The 12,780-nt window shown below is 48.1% G+C and overlaps 1 protein-coding gene across 1 annotated transcript in view; it reads left to right on the top strand.

Annotated features, from left to right (window-relative positions):
- Nucleotides 1–2,726: 2,726 nt before the first annotated feature.
- Nucleotides 2,727–12,780, top strand: part of COL9A3 (collagen type IX alpha 3 chain) — an 88,409-nt gene continuing 78,355 nt past the window's right edge. Inside the window, exons 1-2 of the mRNA XM_075901075.1 lie at nucleotides 2,727–3,954; nucleotides 5,349–5,417. Of these exons, the coding sequence (XP_075757190.1) occupies nucleotides 3,889–3,954; nucleotides 5,349–5,417 (135 nt within the window). The 5' untranslated portion in view covers nucleotides 2,727–3,888. The remainder of the gene's footprint in view (nucleotides 3,955–5,348; nucleotides 5,418–12,780) is intronic.

The following is a 12,780-nucleotide window of genomic DNA, read 5'->3' as shown; positions in this document are numbered from 1 at the left end:
TAGTGCTCCTGCTCCTCATTAGTATTAAAGGAAGTTGACGGAAGCATTTGCTCCCATGGGCCTCCCACTGTGTGGACGGCACGGAAACGCGATTTAAGCTCCAACTGCATAATTGACATTGCTGGATTTGCATATGTTAATGCCACCTTCCCCTGCATTATAGACTAGGCCTAAAAGAGAAGACTGCGAGGGGACTTTCTTTTCTAGGTATATGAAAGGTTGTTACAAGGAAGGGGGGGAGAATGGTTCTCGTTAACCTCATAGGCAAAGAAGCAATGGCTTTGAATTGCAGCAAGGGCAGTTTAGGTTGGTTATTAGGGAAAACTTCCTTTCAGGCTAGTTCTACATAATATAAGAACGTAACGGCCATACTGGGTCAGACCAAAGGTCCATCCAGCCCTGTATCCCGTCTGCTGACAGTGGCCAATGCCAGATGCCCAAGAGGGAGTGAACAGAACAAGGAATCAAGTGATCCCTCTCCTGTCATTTATTTCCAGCCTCTGACAGGCTAGGGACACCATTCCTACCCATCCCATGAATGGGAATAAATTGTCTAGGGAGGTTGTTCCATGTCAGTGTCTGTATAGCTTGGAGGTGCATTAACTCCCTGAGGGTTCATTCCACAGTGACAGGGGCTTGCGGACCATAGCTGCAGCTTCCCAACTAACTAGGGGAAAGGTTTGAGCCCTTGGAGCTTGGCACCGGAAGTGACTAGTCTGTTAGCCTCTTGACAACTCCAGCCTGGATTACAGCAAGGTGCTTCTGAACCATACATGGGCTACGTCTAGACTGGCATGATTTTCCGGAAATGCTTTTAACGGAAAAGTTTTCCGTTAAAAGCATTTTCGGAACAGAGCATCTAGATTGGCACGGACGCTTTTCCGCAAAAGCACTTTTTGCGGAAAAGCATCCATGGCCAATCTAGACGCGCTTTTCTGCAAAAACGCCCTGATCGCCTTTTTTGCGATCGGGGCTTTTTTGCGGAAAACAAATCTCAGCTGTCTACACTGGCCCTTTTGTGCAAAAGGGACTTTTGACCGAACAGGAGCAGCATAGTATTTCCACAAAAAGCACTGATTTCTTACAGTAGGAAGTCAGTGCTTTTGCGGAAATTCAAGCGGCCAGTGTAGACAGCTGGCAAGTTTTTCCGGAAAAGCGGCTGATTTTCTGGAAAAACTGGCCAGTCTAGACACACCCCTTCAGTGCTGAAACCGGTGCAGGGGGTGGCAGCTCACCTGCTCTGTGTATTTCACTGAGATCGCAGAGCTTACTGCTCAAGGGGCTGCTGGTGGTGTGGGTTAGCTCTCAAGTGGAGTTTATGGCTTGATGGAACAGTGAAAACACACTTTTGCTATATTCTGTTTGTGTTTGTAATAATAAACACCGATTTTCTCCCCTCCCCCCATCCTTTTTGTTAGAGACAAATGTCACATTAACCCAGGGGTTCTACAACTTCATTGCACCATGACCCCCTTCTGACAACAAAAATTGTTACATGACCCCGGGAGCAGGGGAACCAAAGCTTGAGCCTTCCTGGCTTCCAGCAAATTTAATGCCAGCCCTGGTGGCCCCATGAAAAAGGAGTCTCACATCCCTTGGAGGTCCTGATCCACAGTCTGAAAACCACTGCCTTACCCACTGTGGGCAAATCGCATAGCTTGTTTCGAGTTAATTTCGAAATAGCTTATTTCAAAATTTGGCGCTGTCTGAAATAAATCGCTAACCCGAAACGTCCCTTACTCCTCGTGGAATGAGGTTTACAGGGAGCGATGTCGCAATCAGGGCCAGCTCGAGCCATTCCTGCGCCACGGGCGCGTGACGCTTGCGCAGCCCCAGCACGCTGCGCACCTTACAGCTGCAATCGGGCACGCATCACCTGATGGCAGCTCTAAGGGGTGCCGTGTGGCCGGGCACACGGCGCCCCCTACAGCTGCCATCAGGTGCCCCCCATAGGTTGGCGCCCAGGGCAACTGCCCAGCTAGCGCCCCCCCCCCTTAATCCGGCCCTGGTTGCAATAATGAGCTCATTATATTTTGAAATAATGGGCGTGCTCAAAAACGTGGAATAGCTATTTCAAGGTACCTGAGCACTGCAGTGTAAACATAGCCGGTGTGTGGCTCTCGCTCTTTCTTTTCTGGGGGTAATGGAGCAAGTGGTTATGCTCGGATAGGTGTAGTTTTGATCGGGGGGAGCCATGAATCCATTTTCTAAGATTTGCACGGTCACTGCTTTTGAAGACGTTGGCACGTCTCCTTCTCCAGTTCCCTCTTCTGGGGCTATGTCTAGACTAAACCTCTCTGTCAATAGAGAGATGTAGATTAGGCACATCGAAATTGCTAATGAAGTGGGGATTTAAATATCCTGCTCTTCATTAGCATAAACATGGCCGCTGCTTTTTTCAAAACGAAGCTTTTTTAAAAAAAAGGCAGTCTAGATGCGGCTCTTTCAAAAAATAAACCCTTTTTCGAAAGATTTTGTATTCCTCAAAAAATGAGGTTTACAGGATCTTTCAAAAAAGGGTTTATTTTTTGAAAGATCTGTGTCTAGATTGCCGTTTTTTCAAAAAAGCTCCGTTTCGAAAAAAAGCGGTGGCCACGTTTATGCTAATGAAGCATGGGATATTTAAATCCACGCTTCATTAGCAATTTCGACGTGCCTAATCTACATCTCTCTATCGACAGAGAGGTTGAGTCTAGATGTACCCTGTGTGTTCTACCAACTTTCTGGCAAGCAGATGACTTAAGCAGCGGTGGGCAGGCTCTTCTGTTCTTCACTAGGAACTCGCTTTCTTCTTATCTAAAAAGAAAAAAGAGCTACAGTGCAGCTGCATCGAAATGAACAGCTCTGACTCCTTGCTCTCAATGGCTCTCCTTCCCCAGTGCATCTCCACTTCCTGATTTACACTGCCGGACTCCCCTTCTTCGGATGAAATCATCTCGAATTAGCACATAAAGAGAAACACAGAGCCATATGTAGCACTGTGAGCCTTGTTAATGTGCTAACCTCTCGGAGGATCTGCTTTTGGATTGTTGTCATCTCAGAGTCACGCGCCTGTAGTGAAAATATTTCAAAGGCAAGTCGTGTTTTAATTTTTTCAGATTTCTCCGGCTTTCTCAAGATTTCTCATGTGTTCCTCTGCTTAACTTCTCCTCACGTGACTGTCTCCTCAATGCCAAGTACAGCGCACGCACAGAACCGACTGGATGCTCTTTGGGTCTCCAAGACAAAGCGCAGGTGGAGAACACAACTCCATAGTTGATAAAGCATTTAAGGACTCATAAATACTAGCCCTCTTCTCTGCCCCGACCTCCGGCCTTTCTAGAGATCCCTGCATTTGTTGCCCAGAAATACAAATCCATAGACTTTAACTGTTTATTTTGTTACCTTTTATCTAGCTAGGGCAGTGAATTATGAACTGCTTTTCACCAGACAGGACCAGAATAAGATTTCTTGGGATGATAGATCTTAATTTTGTCTCCTTAGGTTTATCTGTCTCTCTGAGTGACCATTTAGCTAAGGCAAGCCCAGCCTTTTCTTGGTTAGAAAGTTCCCTCTCTGTTGACTGTGGGCTTTAGCTGTCTGTCGGTGTGGTGAATGTATGCCTCCTTTCATAACTGACTGCCCCTCTGTAGTGTGCCTCTCCGTCTCCTCCTTTCCACACCTTCCCCCTCCTGAAACCTGCTCTCTCTCTCGCTCAGCTCGGCCCCTCTCGCCTGCCTGTGCTTCTTAGCACTGCCCCCTCCAGCTGGAGACTCGGGTTTATCTGGAGATCGAGGGGCTCATTTGGGAGCTGAGCTGTGAGAGGCGAAGGAGCGCTCCATTGGAACCAGGAGAAGAGAAAGGGATTCATTTCAGTCAAGAGCTGAAGAGAGGTAGAACCTGGAGACCATGGCTGGATTCTCAGCTCTGGGGCTGCTCTTCCTTTGTCAACTCCTAGCCACCTCCTCCGCTCAGGTAAGAATGTGCCTTTGCTGTGACTGCCAAAAAATCCCAGCTGTAAATGGAAAAAATATACAAAGCTCAGAGAAGGTCTCATAGCCGCAGGATGAAATGGGCACCATATGACAGCAGGCCAGAGGATTGCTGTTCATTTAAAATCTAAAGTGTGTGGCTAACGGGGAGAGCGTATTGCTTGCCTGCTGCAGAGCAGAAGTGTTTCTTCTGGATTCTGACAGCAGAGGTTTAGTTCGTGCCCTATGCTATGGAAACTGCCACTTTAAACTTTCTGGAAAAGATTTTTCCTTGCCACTTAATTTATAGTCTCATCAGAAAAACCTCAGGAAAAGAAGGAAATTCTATTACTCCAGGATGCTTGTCTATGAAATGACTTAGGGAAAAAAGAATTTGATTTTGTTACAAAGTATGAAATTGCCCAGTAAACAAAAATACCCTGTGCTCTGGCTCGATATCCCATTCAGGGATTTTCTCCCCACCCCAGTGGATCTGTTTTTGAGGCATGTTTAGGAGTAAGCACGTTTAATCCTCATTCATTCAGGTGACACTAAATACAGCAGAGGTTCCTGTAGTGATGTTAGCTTTCCAATGTGTATTGCTTTTTTATTGCATTAATGAAGGAATTTTTGCAGCTGGGCTCAGGAATTCTGAGCTGACCCTTCTCCGCTGTGAGCAGGACTAGCTCCACAATGAAACCTTTGTTCCCTGAAGCTGCATTGCAGGTCCTCTCTGGAGCTCGCTCCACAAAGCAAATCTTTATAGGGTCCCCTACTTCCCCCACACTCCTAAGAGCTAAACCCCTCACCTCTGTCCTACTCAGGGGGGAAATTGCCCACTTCTCACCCCTGTAGCTGTGCCTTCCTTCAGACTTTCTCTGTCAGACGTTAACTAGATAGTTCTATCTCCTCTGCCGCCTGGTAGTACCCAGAATATGAATGTCGCTTTTCATACCAACCGCATGCCCCGATTATTGTAAGTTTTCTCTGTGTCTATACTCAAAGAGGAGGAGCTTGGGGTGACCAATTCTTCTTAAGTTGATTCAGTCCACTTCCCGGAGGGGTTTGTGCCAGTTTTCAAATCAAAGTGACCAGGCACAGTTTGAGAGCCCCTTGCAACGCCTGGGCAGATTCAATTCACGGTGAGCATCCCATTCCATAAACAGCTGCTGGGGAACGGGAGTGGGATGGGGCTCGTGGACATAGCAAGGCCGTGCTCAGATTCTTAGCACTAAGTCGGGAAAGAGCCGAGCTCCCTCTGAGCCCGTCGGGGATAGCAAAGCGGTCCTGCCAGGAGGAGCCGGAGTGGCTTTCTCTCGTCACTGTGATCGCCGACCTACTACGTGTGTTTCTTCTGATGCAACGTCTTCTTTCCGTTCTCTCTCCCCATCCCTCCAGAGAGCAGGACCACGCGGCCCTCCTGGACCACGAGGACTCCCTGGACCACCTGGCAAGGAAGGCATAGACGTGAGTGCTGAGCAGCAGGCTGAGCTGGGGGAGGGACTTGGGGTGGAGCCAGGGGAGGGCACATTTCCTGGAGGGATTCTTCTAGTCGTCCAGAGAGCTCTCCAGGCATTTGGGCAGCGCCTCAGAGGGACTGAACTAGCAGCCCATGTGCTGCAGGCAGGGAAATGCAGGGGCTCTGTCCCACAGGGCGTTATGTCTGGAGGTGCAGAGTGCTTAGGCGCTGCTCAGCGCCTTGCAGGGTGAAGCCCTCCGTGCCAAGTAGGATTTTATGGCAAAGCTGCTCAGGCCGAGGATTTTTTTCATCTTCCAGGCATCCTGCAAAGCTTTCTCTCTGGCATCTGTGTGGGATGCAGGCTGAAGGGGGGAGGACAGTAATCAGTGTAGCGCAGCAGGTACTGTTCCAGGTGGTGGTATTGCATGCGCCATATACTGTGTGTTTTATACCATTAGACAGTCTTGTTTTTAAAAGTGTCATGCACCTGGCTCTCCAGAGGGGCCCTCGAAAGCTGATTTAAATGCACCATGCCGCATTCCGACTTCACAAGTACTGTGACATCAATGAAATTGCCCCAGATTTACACCAGTCTGATGGAGATCCAGGCCCGTATGCAGGGAGGGTATGAAGGGTGCAAATGCATTTCTCCCCTCCCCCCCGATTGTCCCCCATGATACCCCTGATTCTGGCCTTGCTGTGCTGCTGGAGACTCCCTTCTCCCAGGAGCAAGGCCAGGGGCGGGGCTAGGCTTCCGTGATAGGAGCGGGGCAGCCGCTAGCCCCTCCCATGGCTGCGGCCCAGTCAGATGGGGGCTGATTCTGCCCCAGCCCTCCCAGGCAGCCAGGGGAGCGGGGTGCCAGTCTGCTTCATAATCCACCAGTTGACTACTTGTAATTGACCGCGATCAACTTCTTGGGAACCCCAGATATAGGATATAATTGGGCCTAGCTGGGCCTCCCACAGACATTGGGCAACCTAGCATCTGTTACACTATTACCAACCTTCATATAGTCTTAACTGAAAAGCTCTGAAGATGAAGACTGAAATATTTTGGACTATTGTTTTTCACTAACGATATTACAGCAAGATCCCAGAAGGTAATTTCTATAAAACCTTTATTACTTTATACATTTTAGTGTGTTATTACAAAATCACTTTACCAATCACTGATTCCACTCACATTTTTCATCAATGTCTCTTATGCGCACTCCTTGCATGACTATTTTGAACTCCTTTATATTTAAAAAAAATTGCGTTTTCAAAAAAAGCACCTTCCCTCCCACTCCCCCTCCCCCCAGAAATTCCTGCATACGGGCCTGAGATCAGAATTTGGCCCATTGATTCCTCTTGGATGTAAATGTCCTTTATTTGTAACAAGAGGCAAACTAAATGTATGGGCATGCTTTCCTGATGGTTCATTCCTTATTATTAATCCTTTCCCATCAGTGCTAGGTTAGGATCTCCGTTACTGTAGAATTTAGTGAAGGAGAAAATGTCCCATTTCTTTTAGTTGATGTTTCAGATGAAATGAAATGAATTGTTTACCTATTGGATAAAGACAGTAATGTCTTCCCACCTGTGATAGTGGATTAAAATAGTTTCAAGGGATCTCAAAGGAGATTATTAATATCTCAAATACTAAGGATCAAATTCTGTTCCCTTCATTCATGTTCAGTAGCACTTTATTCCTTGAGCTACTCATGGAGTTATTTTGCTACTCATCATAAGTGTGTTAGAATGGGACCTTACAAGCAGCCTTTCAATATTCTATTCCTTCCATGCAAGTAAGTTTATTTTGGATGAGAACGTTTAAAAAGGGGGGGAGCGGGTTATTCCTTCTCGTTGTGGGTAAGAGCACACAAGTAGCTTTTGTGCCTGGGATTGTAAATTTTTATGACCATTTTGTAAGGCTGGTTAACTGTGAAAGCCTCATTGTATTCCAGCCATTTCCCTCCACTAATGTTCACTAGACTAAGGAAAACAGTTTTACTAAATAATCTTGTACTAGTTTGTGATGATGAATGGTTTAGAGAGGGTAGCTCAGGAACTCCTACCTGACAGAAAAACAAGGCAATTTCAAATCAAAGATGGCCGAGGAAGTTCTTTCCCACACAGCCTGAAGAACTCATTGCCACAAGTGATCATCGCTTAGGCGGGATTCAGAAAAGGATTGGATATTTCTATAGGGAATGGCAAAATCCAGAGTCAAATCTATGGAGAGCCAAACCCTGCAGTCCTAGCTTATGGCTTGCAGAGGGAGGCGGGTGAAGGTTTTGAGGATTGTAGGATTTCTCTCATAGGCTGTCCTTATCTGAATGAAACAAGGATACAGCAGGACCAAAAGACAGAAAACATGCTGTATAATTTAGAAATGTGCGTCTGTCTCTGCCCATCCATCTGTGAGTCTGTTCAAGAGCTCCTTCTAAACAGTATGGGTGTGTCTAGACTACAGGGTTTTGTCGACAAAAGTGGACTTTTGTCGACAAAATTATAACTGCATCTACACTACCGCCAAGTTCTGTCAACATAACATTGACAGAACTCGGCAGTTTTGTCGACGGCAGTAAACCTCATTCTACGAGGAATAACGCCTTTTGTCAACGGAGTTCTGCCGACAGAAGGTGTTCTGTTGACAGAAGGTGTTATTGCATCTACATTGTCCTTTGTGTCTACACTCTCATGTCGACAAAGCGGCTTGCTTTGTTGACAGAACTAGATGTAGTCTAGATGCTCTTTGTGTCGACAGACACAAAGCTTCTGTCGACAAAAGCCTGTAGTCTAGACGTACCCTAAGAGCTAGGACCACCAAATGTGGCATGCAGCTTCCTCTCATAACTTAATCCAAGGTCAAGGTTGTGTCAGGACAATGGGATGTGCCTAGAATGTGATTGTTTCTCATACAATGGAAAGATACGGGTCTGGCACAAGGGAATTATACTGTAGAATGACCACAGAGGGCAGCAAGGGGCCAGAGATGGGGACCAGGACAGCTATAACCCCATTGGGCCAGCAGGGGGCAGGGTGAGCTATCTACTGTGTATTTCAGAGTGTTTGTCTGTTTGTCTCCGTCCCCCATGGACAGGTGCTTTTCACCTGGTCCCAAGCTGCTGTGGTGAGAGAGGGCTGAGGTTGTCGTCTCTCCCCGGGGCAGCCTGCACCCTGAACCCCTCCTCTCCAGCCCTGCCCCAGAACAATGATTTAAATGAAGGGAAATAAAACTAATTTGAGTTAAGGAAGTGAGCCATGATGGGTAAATCCTCTAGGCTGTGTCTAGACTGGCCAGTTTTTCCGGAAAATCAGCCGCTTTTCCGGAAAAACTTGCCAGCTGTCTACACTGGCCGCTTGAATTTCTGCAAAAGCACTGACTTCCTATGGTAAGAAATCAGTGCTTTTTGCGGAAATACTATGCTGCTCCCGTTCGGGCAAAAGTCCCTTTTGTGCAAAACTTTTGCGCAAAAGGGCCAGTGTAGACAGCTCAGATTTGTTTTCCGCAAAAAAGCCCCGATCATGAAAACGACGAACGGGGCTTTTTTGCGGAAAAGCGCATCTAGATTGGCCACGGACACTTTTCCGGAAAAAGTGCTTTTGCGGAAATGCCTCTGTGCCAATCTAGACGCTCTGTTCTGAAAATGCTTTTAACGGAAAACTTTTCCGTTAAAAGCATTTCTGGAAAATCATGCCAGTCTAGACGTAGTCCTAGTGTCTTAATAAATGAGAGATGCGCATCAGTCGTGTAGGGGGAGGGAGCCTCCTGCCATTCCACCCACTGAGTCTGCAAGGAACCCCATTGACTCAGAGTATCAGGGTCAAGCTGTCTGTGGTTAGCATCGAGTGCCCCCGCCTGGTTTAAGGGTTGCCCTTGGCCAGGGTTGTGAGGCGTACAATCCCGCATGGCTGGGTCTTTTTATAGCCCTGAATACAGGGCATGCTCCTGCAGGTGTGCCAGAAATCTAGGCTGGCTTTTCTTTCACAAAAGAGTAGCCATCTCTATTCTAATACCGCAAAGAAATGACTTATGATTATTATTTATTTTAAACTATTGAGATTGTTTTTAAAGGTCTGCGCTGAACTTTCCGTGAGCGTTTTAAGATACTGTGATTTCCTCCAGCATTTTTCCTATTATTTTCTAAAACCGTCCTGGCCATCTTCCATTTCTACATGGCTTTAGAGCAACAATTGGCAGTGCAGGATGACTAACGAGCATTTGCGGTCAGACGTGTGCTGCGACAGTGTGCGGCAGCCGCTTGCTCTAGCCTTCAGACAATGAGCAGTGCATAACGTGCCACTGAATTATTTAGGCCACTCTGAATAGGCCTCAGATGAACCCTGCTCTGCTGGCAATCACGCCGAAAGCGCCTTGCTTCCCTTCTGCCATTCAGAAGGGAGCTGTGCTGTGACTTTCAATCCCAGTGAAGTCTCCTATAATTATCTCCTTTAAAATATTGCATGTTCCACAATCTGTAACAAGGTAATTGCTTCGCTCCCAAAGAATAGAAAAGGTGTGTTGTGATTAGCCCAGTCACCTAAGCGTTGCTCTGAATTATTTCCAGCAGTATAATGCATGGAATTGCTACACAGCCATTGTCTAACAGGCATTTCCCCCCCAGCGTGACTTTAATACAGAGTGGCTGAGACTGAGTAAACTTGCTTCCGTCTCATGTAACTATTCTGTTACCGACAGCAACTGATTCTAATTCGTTAAGAATGATGCCAGCGATTTGCCACCCGAGGCTGATCAAAGTTCTGATTCTGAATGGATTCTGCGAGCATAGACCCTAGTGCTCAGGCAGAGTCCCCTTGAAGTCAAATGGGGACTCGATAGGGATTCACAATAGCAGATCCCAATGCGTGATCAGGGTGTAAGTCCTGAGTGGCTTTCTCTAGTGCTGGGACGTTGCTGTATCAGAGGCCTGTAGGGAAGAGGCCAGGGTGATGGGGATAAGCGAGAGGAGGGTATGAAACACTGTTTATGCTCTGATTCAAAACTCGCCATCCCCACATAACATTCCCCCTTTTCATTATAAAAGCTCTTCCCCAGCTCGGATCTGGGTACCTCTCTATTAGTAACAGTTTAAATGGTTAACCGATAAGTATGAGCTTATCGGTTACTGTAGTGACTCTGGGCCCACTCCCAGGGAGCCGGCTGCCATCCTGCATTGCAGGCTCTGATACGGGGTGGCAGCTGGCTCCCATGGCGTGGGACTGAGAGCTAGGAGCAGGGCCAAGAGGCAGAGGTAGCAGTGTGAGGTGGCAGCTGGCTCCCCAGGAGCAGGCCCGGGTAGGCAGGAGCTAATATGCACTGGGAGCAGGCTTAACATGCGGCTTCTGGCACATACCACCTCCCGGGGAGCCAGCTGCCACCCCGTGCTGCAGGCTCTGCAGTATAAAGCTTATATTGCAGAGCCAGCAGTGCAGCCAGCACCGCAGGAGTGGGGCTGGCAACTGGGAACCAGCACACACTGGCTGCTGGCCTGCTCCCAGGGAGCAGGCTGCACTGTGGGCTCAGCAGTATAAGCTTTATCCCGCCAAGCCCGCAATGCATAACCGTGTAACCCCTGAGCCTTTCATTGGTTACACGGTTCCGTAATTACCCGCTTTTAACATCCCTTCTATCTATGGCAGTGGAATGGCCTCAGCAAGTCAGAGCACAGAGATGCCCTCTGTCTGTGTGTTCGCTCAATAACCATGCAACACGCACATCCCTGCGCTCTGACTCAGGGCGGCTGGTCCGAGCGTCGGGATTGGCACAGGGACTTTCTGGTTGTAGACCCAGTAAACAGAGTCCTTTAGCAGATTCTTCGACCTTGGCTACTGTCTGCACGATTTCCCCTCTTTCAAAACTCCCACTGTAACAATGGCCACCGCTAGCCACATGTCTCTTGCTAAAGAAGATTGCAGCTCTCCCCTCCCCCCATAAGTGTAATTAACAAAATAAATAAATAAAAAGGCAACATATGTTTTTTATTTATTTAATGGCCTGCTCGGTACCAGCCCTAGCCCCCTGCCCACCCATCTCTTTGCTCCTGGAGCTTACTTGACCCTGGATATAGCCGGTGCATCTTAAACCTGGAGCACCCTGAAACAGTCCTTTAGGTAGCTTTCTGGAGGGGAACGATCTGCTGGTTTCCTTGATTGTGGTCACTGAAAGGTAGTTTGAATTTTTAAAAAAGCAGAATTTGTACCAGGAACAGAATAAATCATCACACATCCCTCTCCCCCAGCAGACATCACTGTGGTTTCTGGGAAAAGGGGGGGAAATGGTCAATATTCTTACTGCTTCCAGTCCCCTGAGAAATCTCCAGGTAGTGTCAGACTTGGTTCTGTGCCACCTGTTGCTGCCCCCTACTCCTGTGTTCCAGTGACCTCAAGGCTGCTCTAATGTTATGCTGGGATGGCTGGCTCCAGAGTCAGGAGAGTAGCAAAGCGGCAGGTAGATAATAGCCATCTATGCCCCCTCTCCAGAGCACAGCTTAGGCCAGGGGTGGGCGATAAAAAACCAGCCGCACAGCAGGGTTAATTCCTGGCGGGTTGCCACCACTTATGTTCACCTGCACCTCTGCAGGGATCGGACAATCGCAGCTCTCATTGGCCGCAGCTCTCATTGGCCGCAGCTCTCATTGGCCGCCAACCAGAGCTGTGTTCATCCGATACCTGCAGAGGGGCAGGTAAACATAGAGGTGAGGGCCCACCAGGGATTAATCCTAGACTGGATCCAGCCCATGGACCAGAATTTGCCCACCCCAGGCTTAGGTGTTGTGAGACATGTTTAACTTGTGTGCATAACAGGCAACGGATTTTCCTAGATTATTAAGAAACATTGCAATATAGACTGTGTTATCTCTGCCACTGATAAATAACTCTTCCTGCACAGAATAATATAATGAAGCCATCTGACTTGCAATTTTTCATTTTAATACAGGCAGTCCCCAGGTTACGTACAAGATCGGGACTGTAGGTTTGTTCTTAAGTTGAACCTGTATGTAAGTCGGAACTGGCATCCAGATTCAGCCGCTGCTGAAACCGATCAGTTTCAATGGTGGCTGAATCTGGACGCCAGTTCTGACTTACATACAGATTCAACTTAAGAACCCCAGGCGTCCCCAAGTCAGCTGCTGCTGAAACTGATCAGCGGCTGATTCCAGGAAGCCCGGGGCAGGGGCTTCCTGTAGTCAGCCACTGGTCAGTTTCAGCAGCGGCTGACTTGGGGACGCCTGGGGCAGAGCAGCTGGGGTGCTGCTGGGTTGGTCCAGTAGCGCCGCTGCTGGACCAACCCAGCAGCACCCAAGCTGCTCTGCCCCAGGCGTCCTGATTCAGCCACTGCTGAAACTGATGCCTGGGGCAGAGCAGCTGGGGTGCTGCCGGGTTGGT

Source organism: Pelodiscus sinensis, chromosome 18 (assembly GCF_049634645.1).
Source record: "Pelodiscus sinensis isolate JC-2024 chromosome 18, ASM4963464v1, whole genome shotgun sequence".
NCBI lineage: Eukaryota > Metazoa > Chordata > Testudines > Trionychidae > Pelodiscus > Pelodiscus sinensis.
Note: the sequence above shows the minus strand (reverse complement) of the source record. Positions and strands in the feature narration are given on the sequence as shown.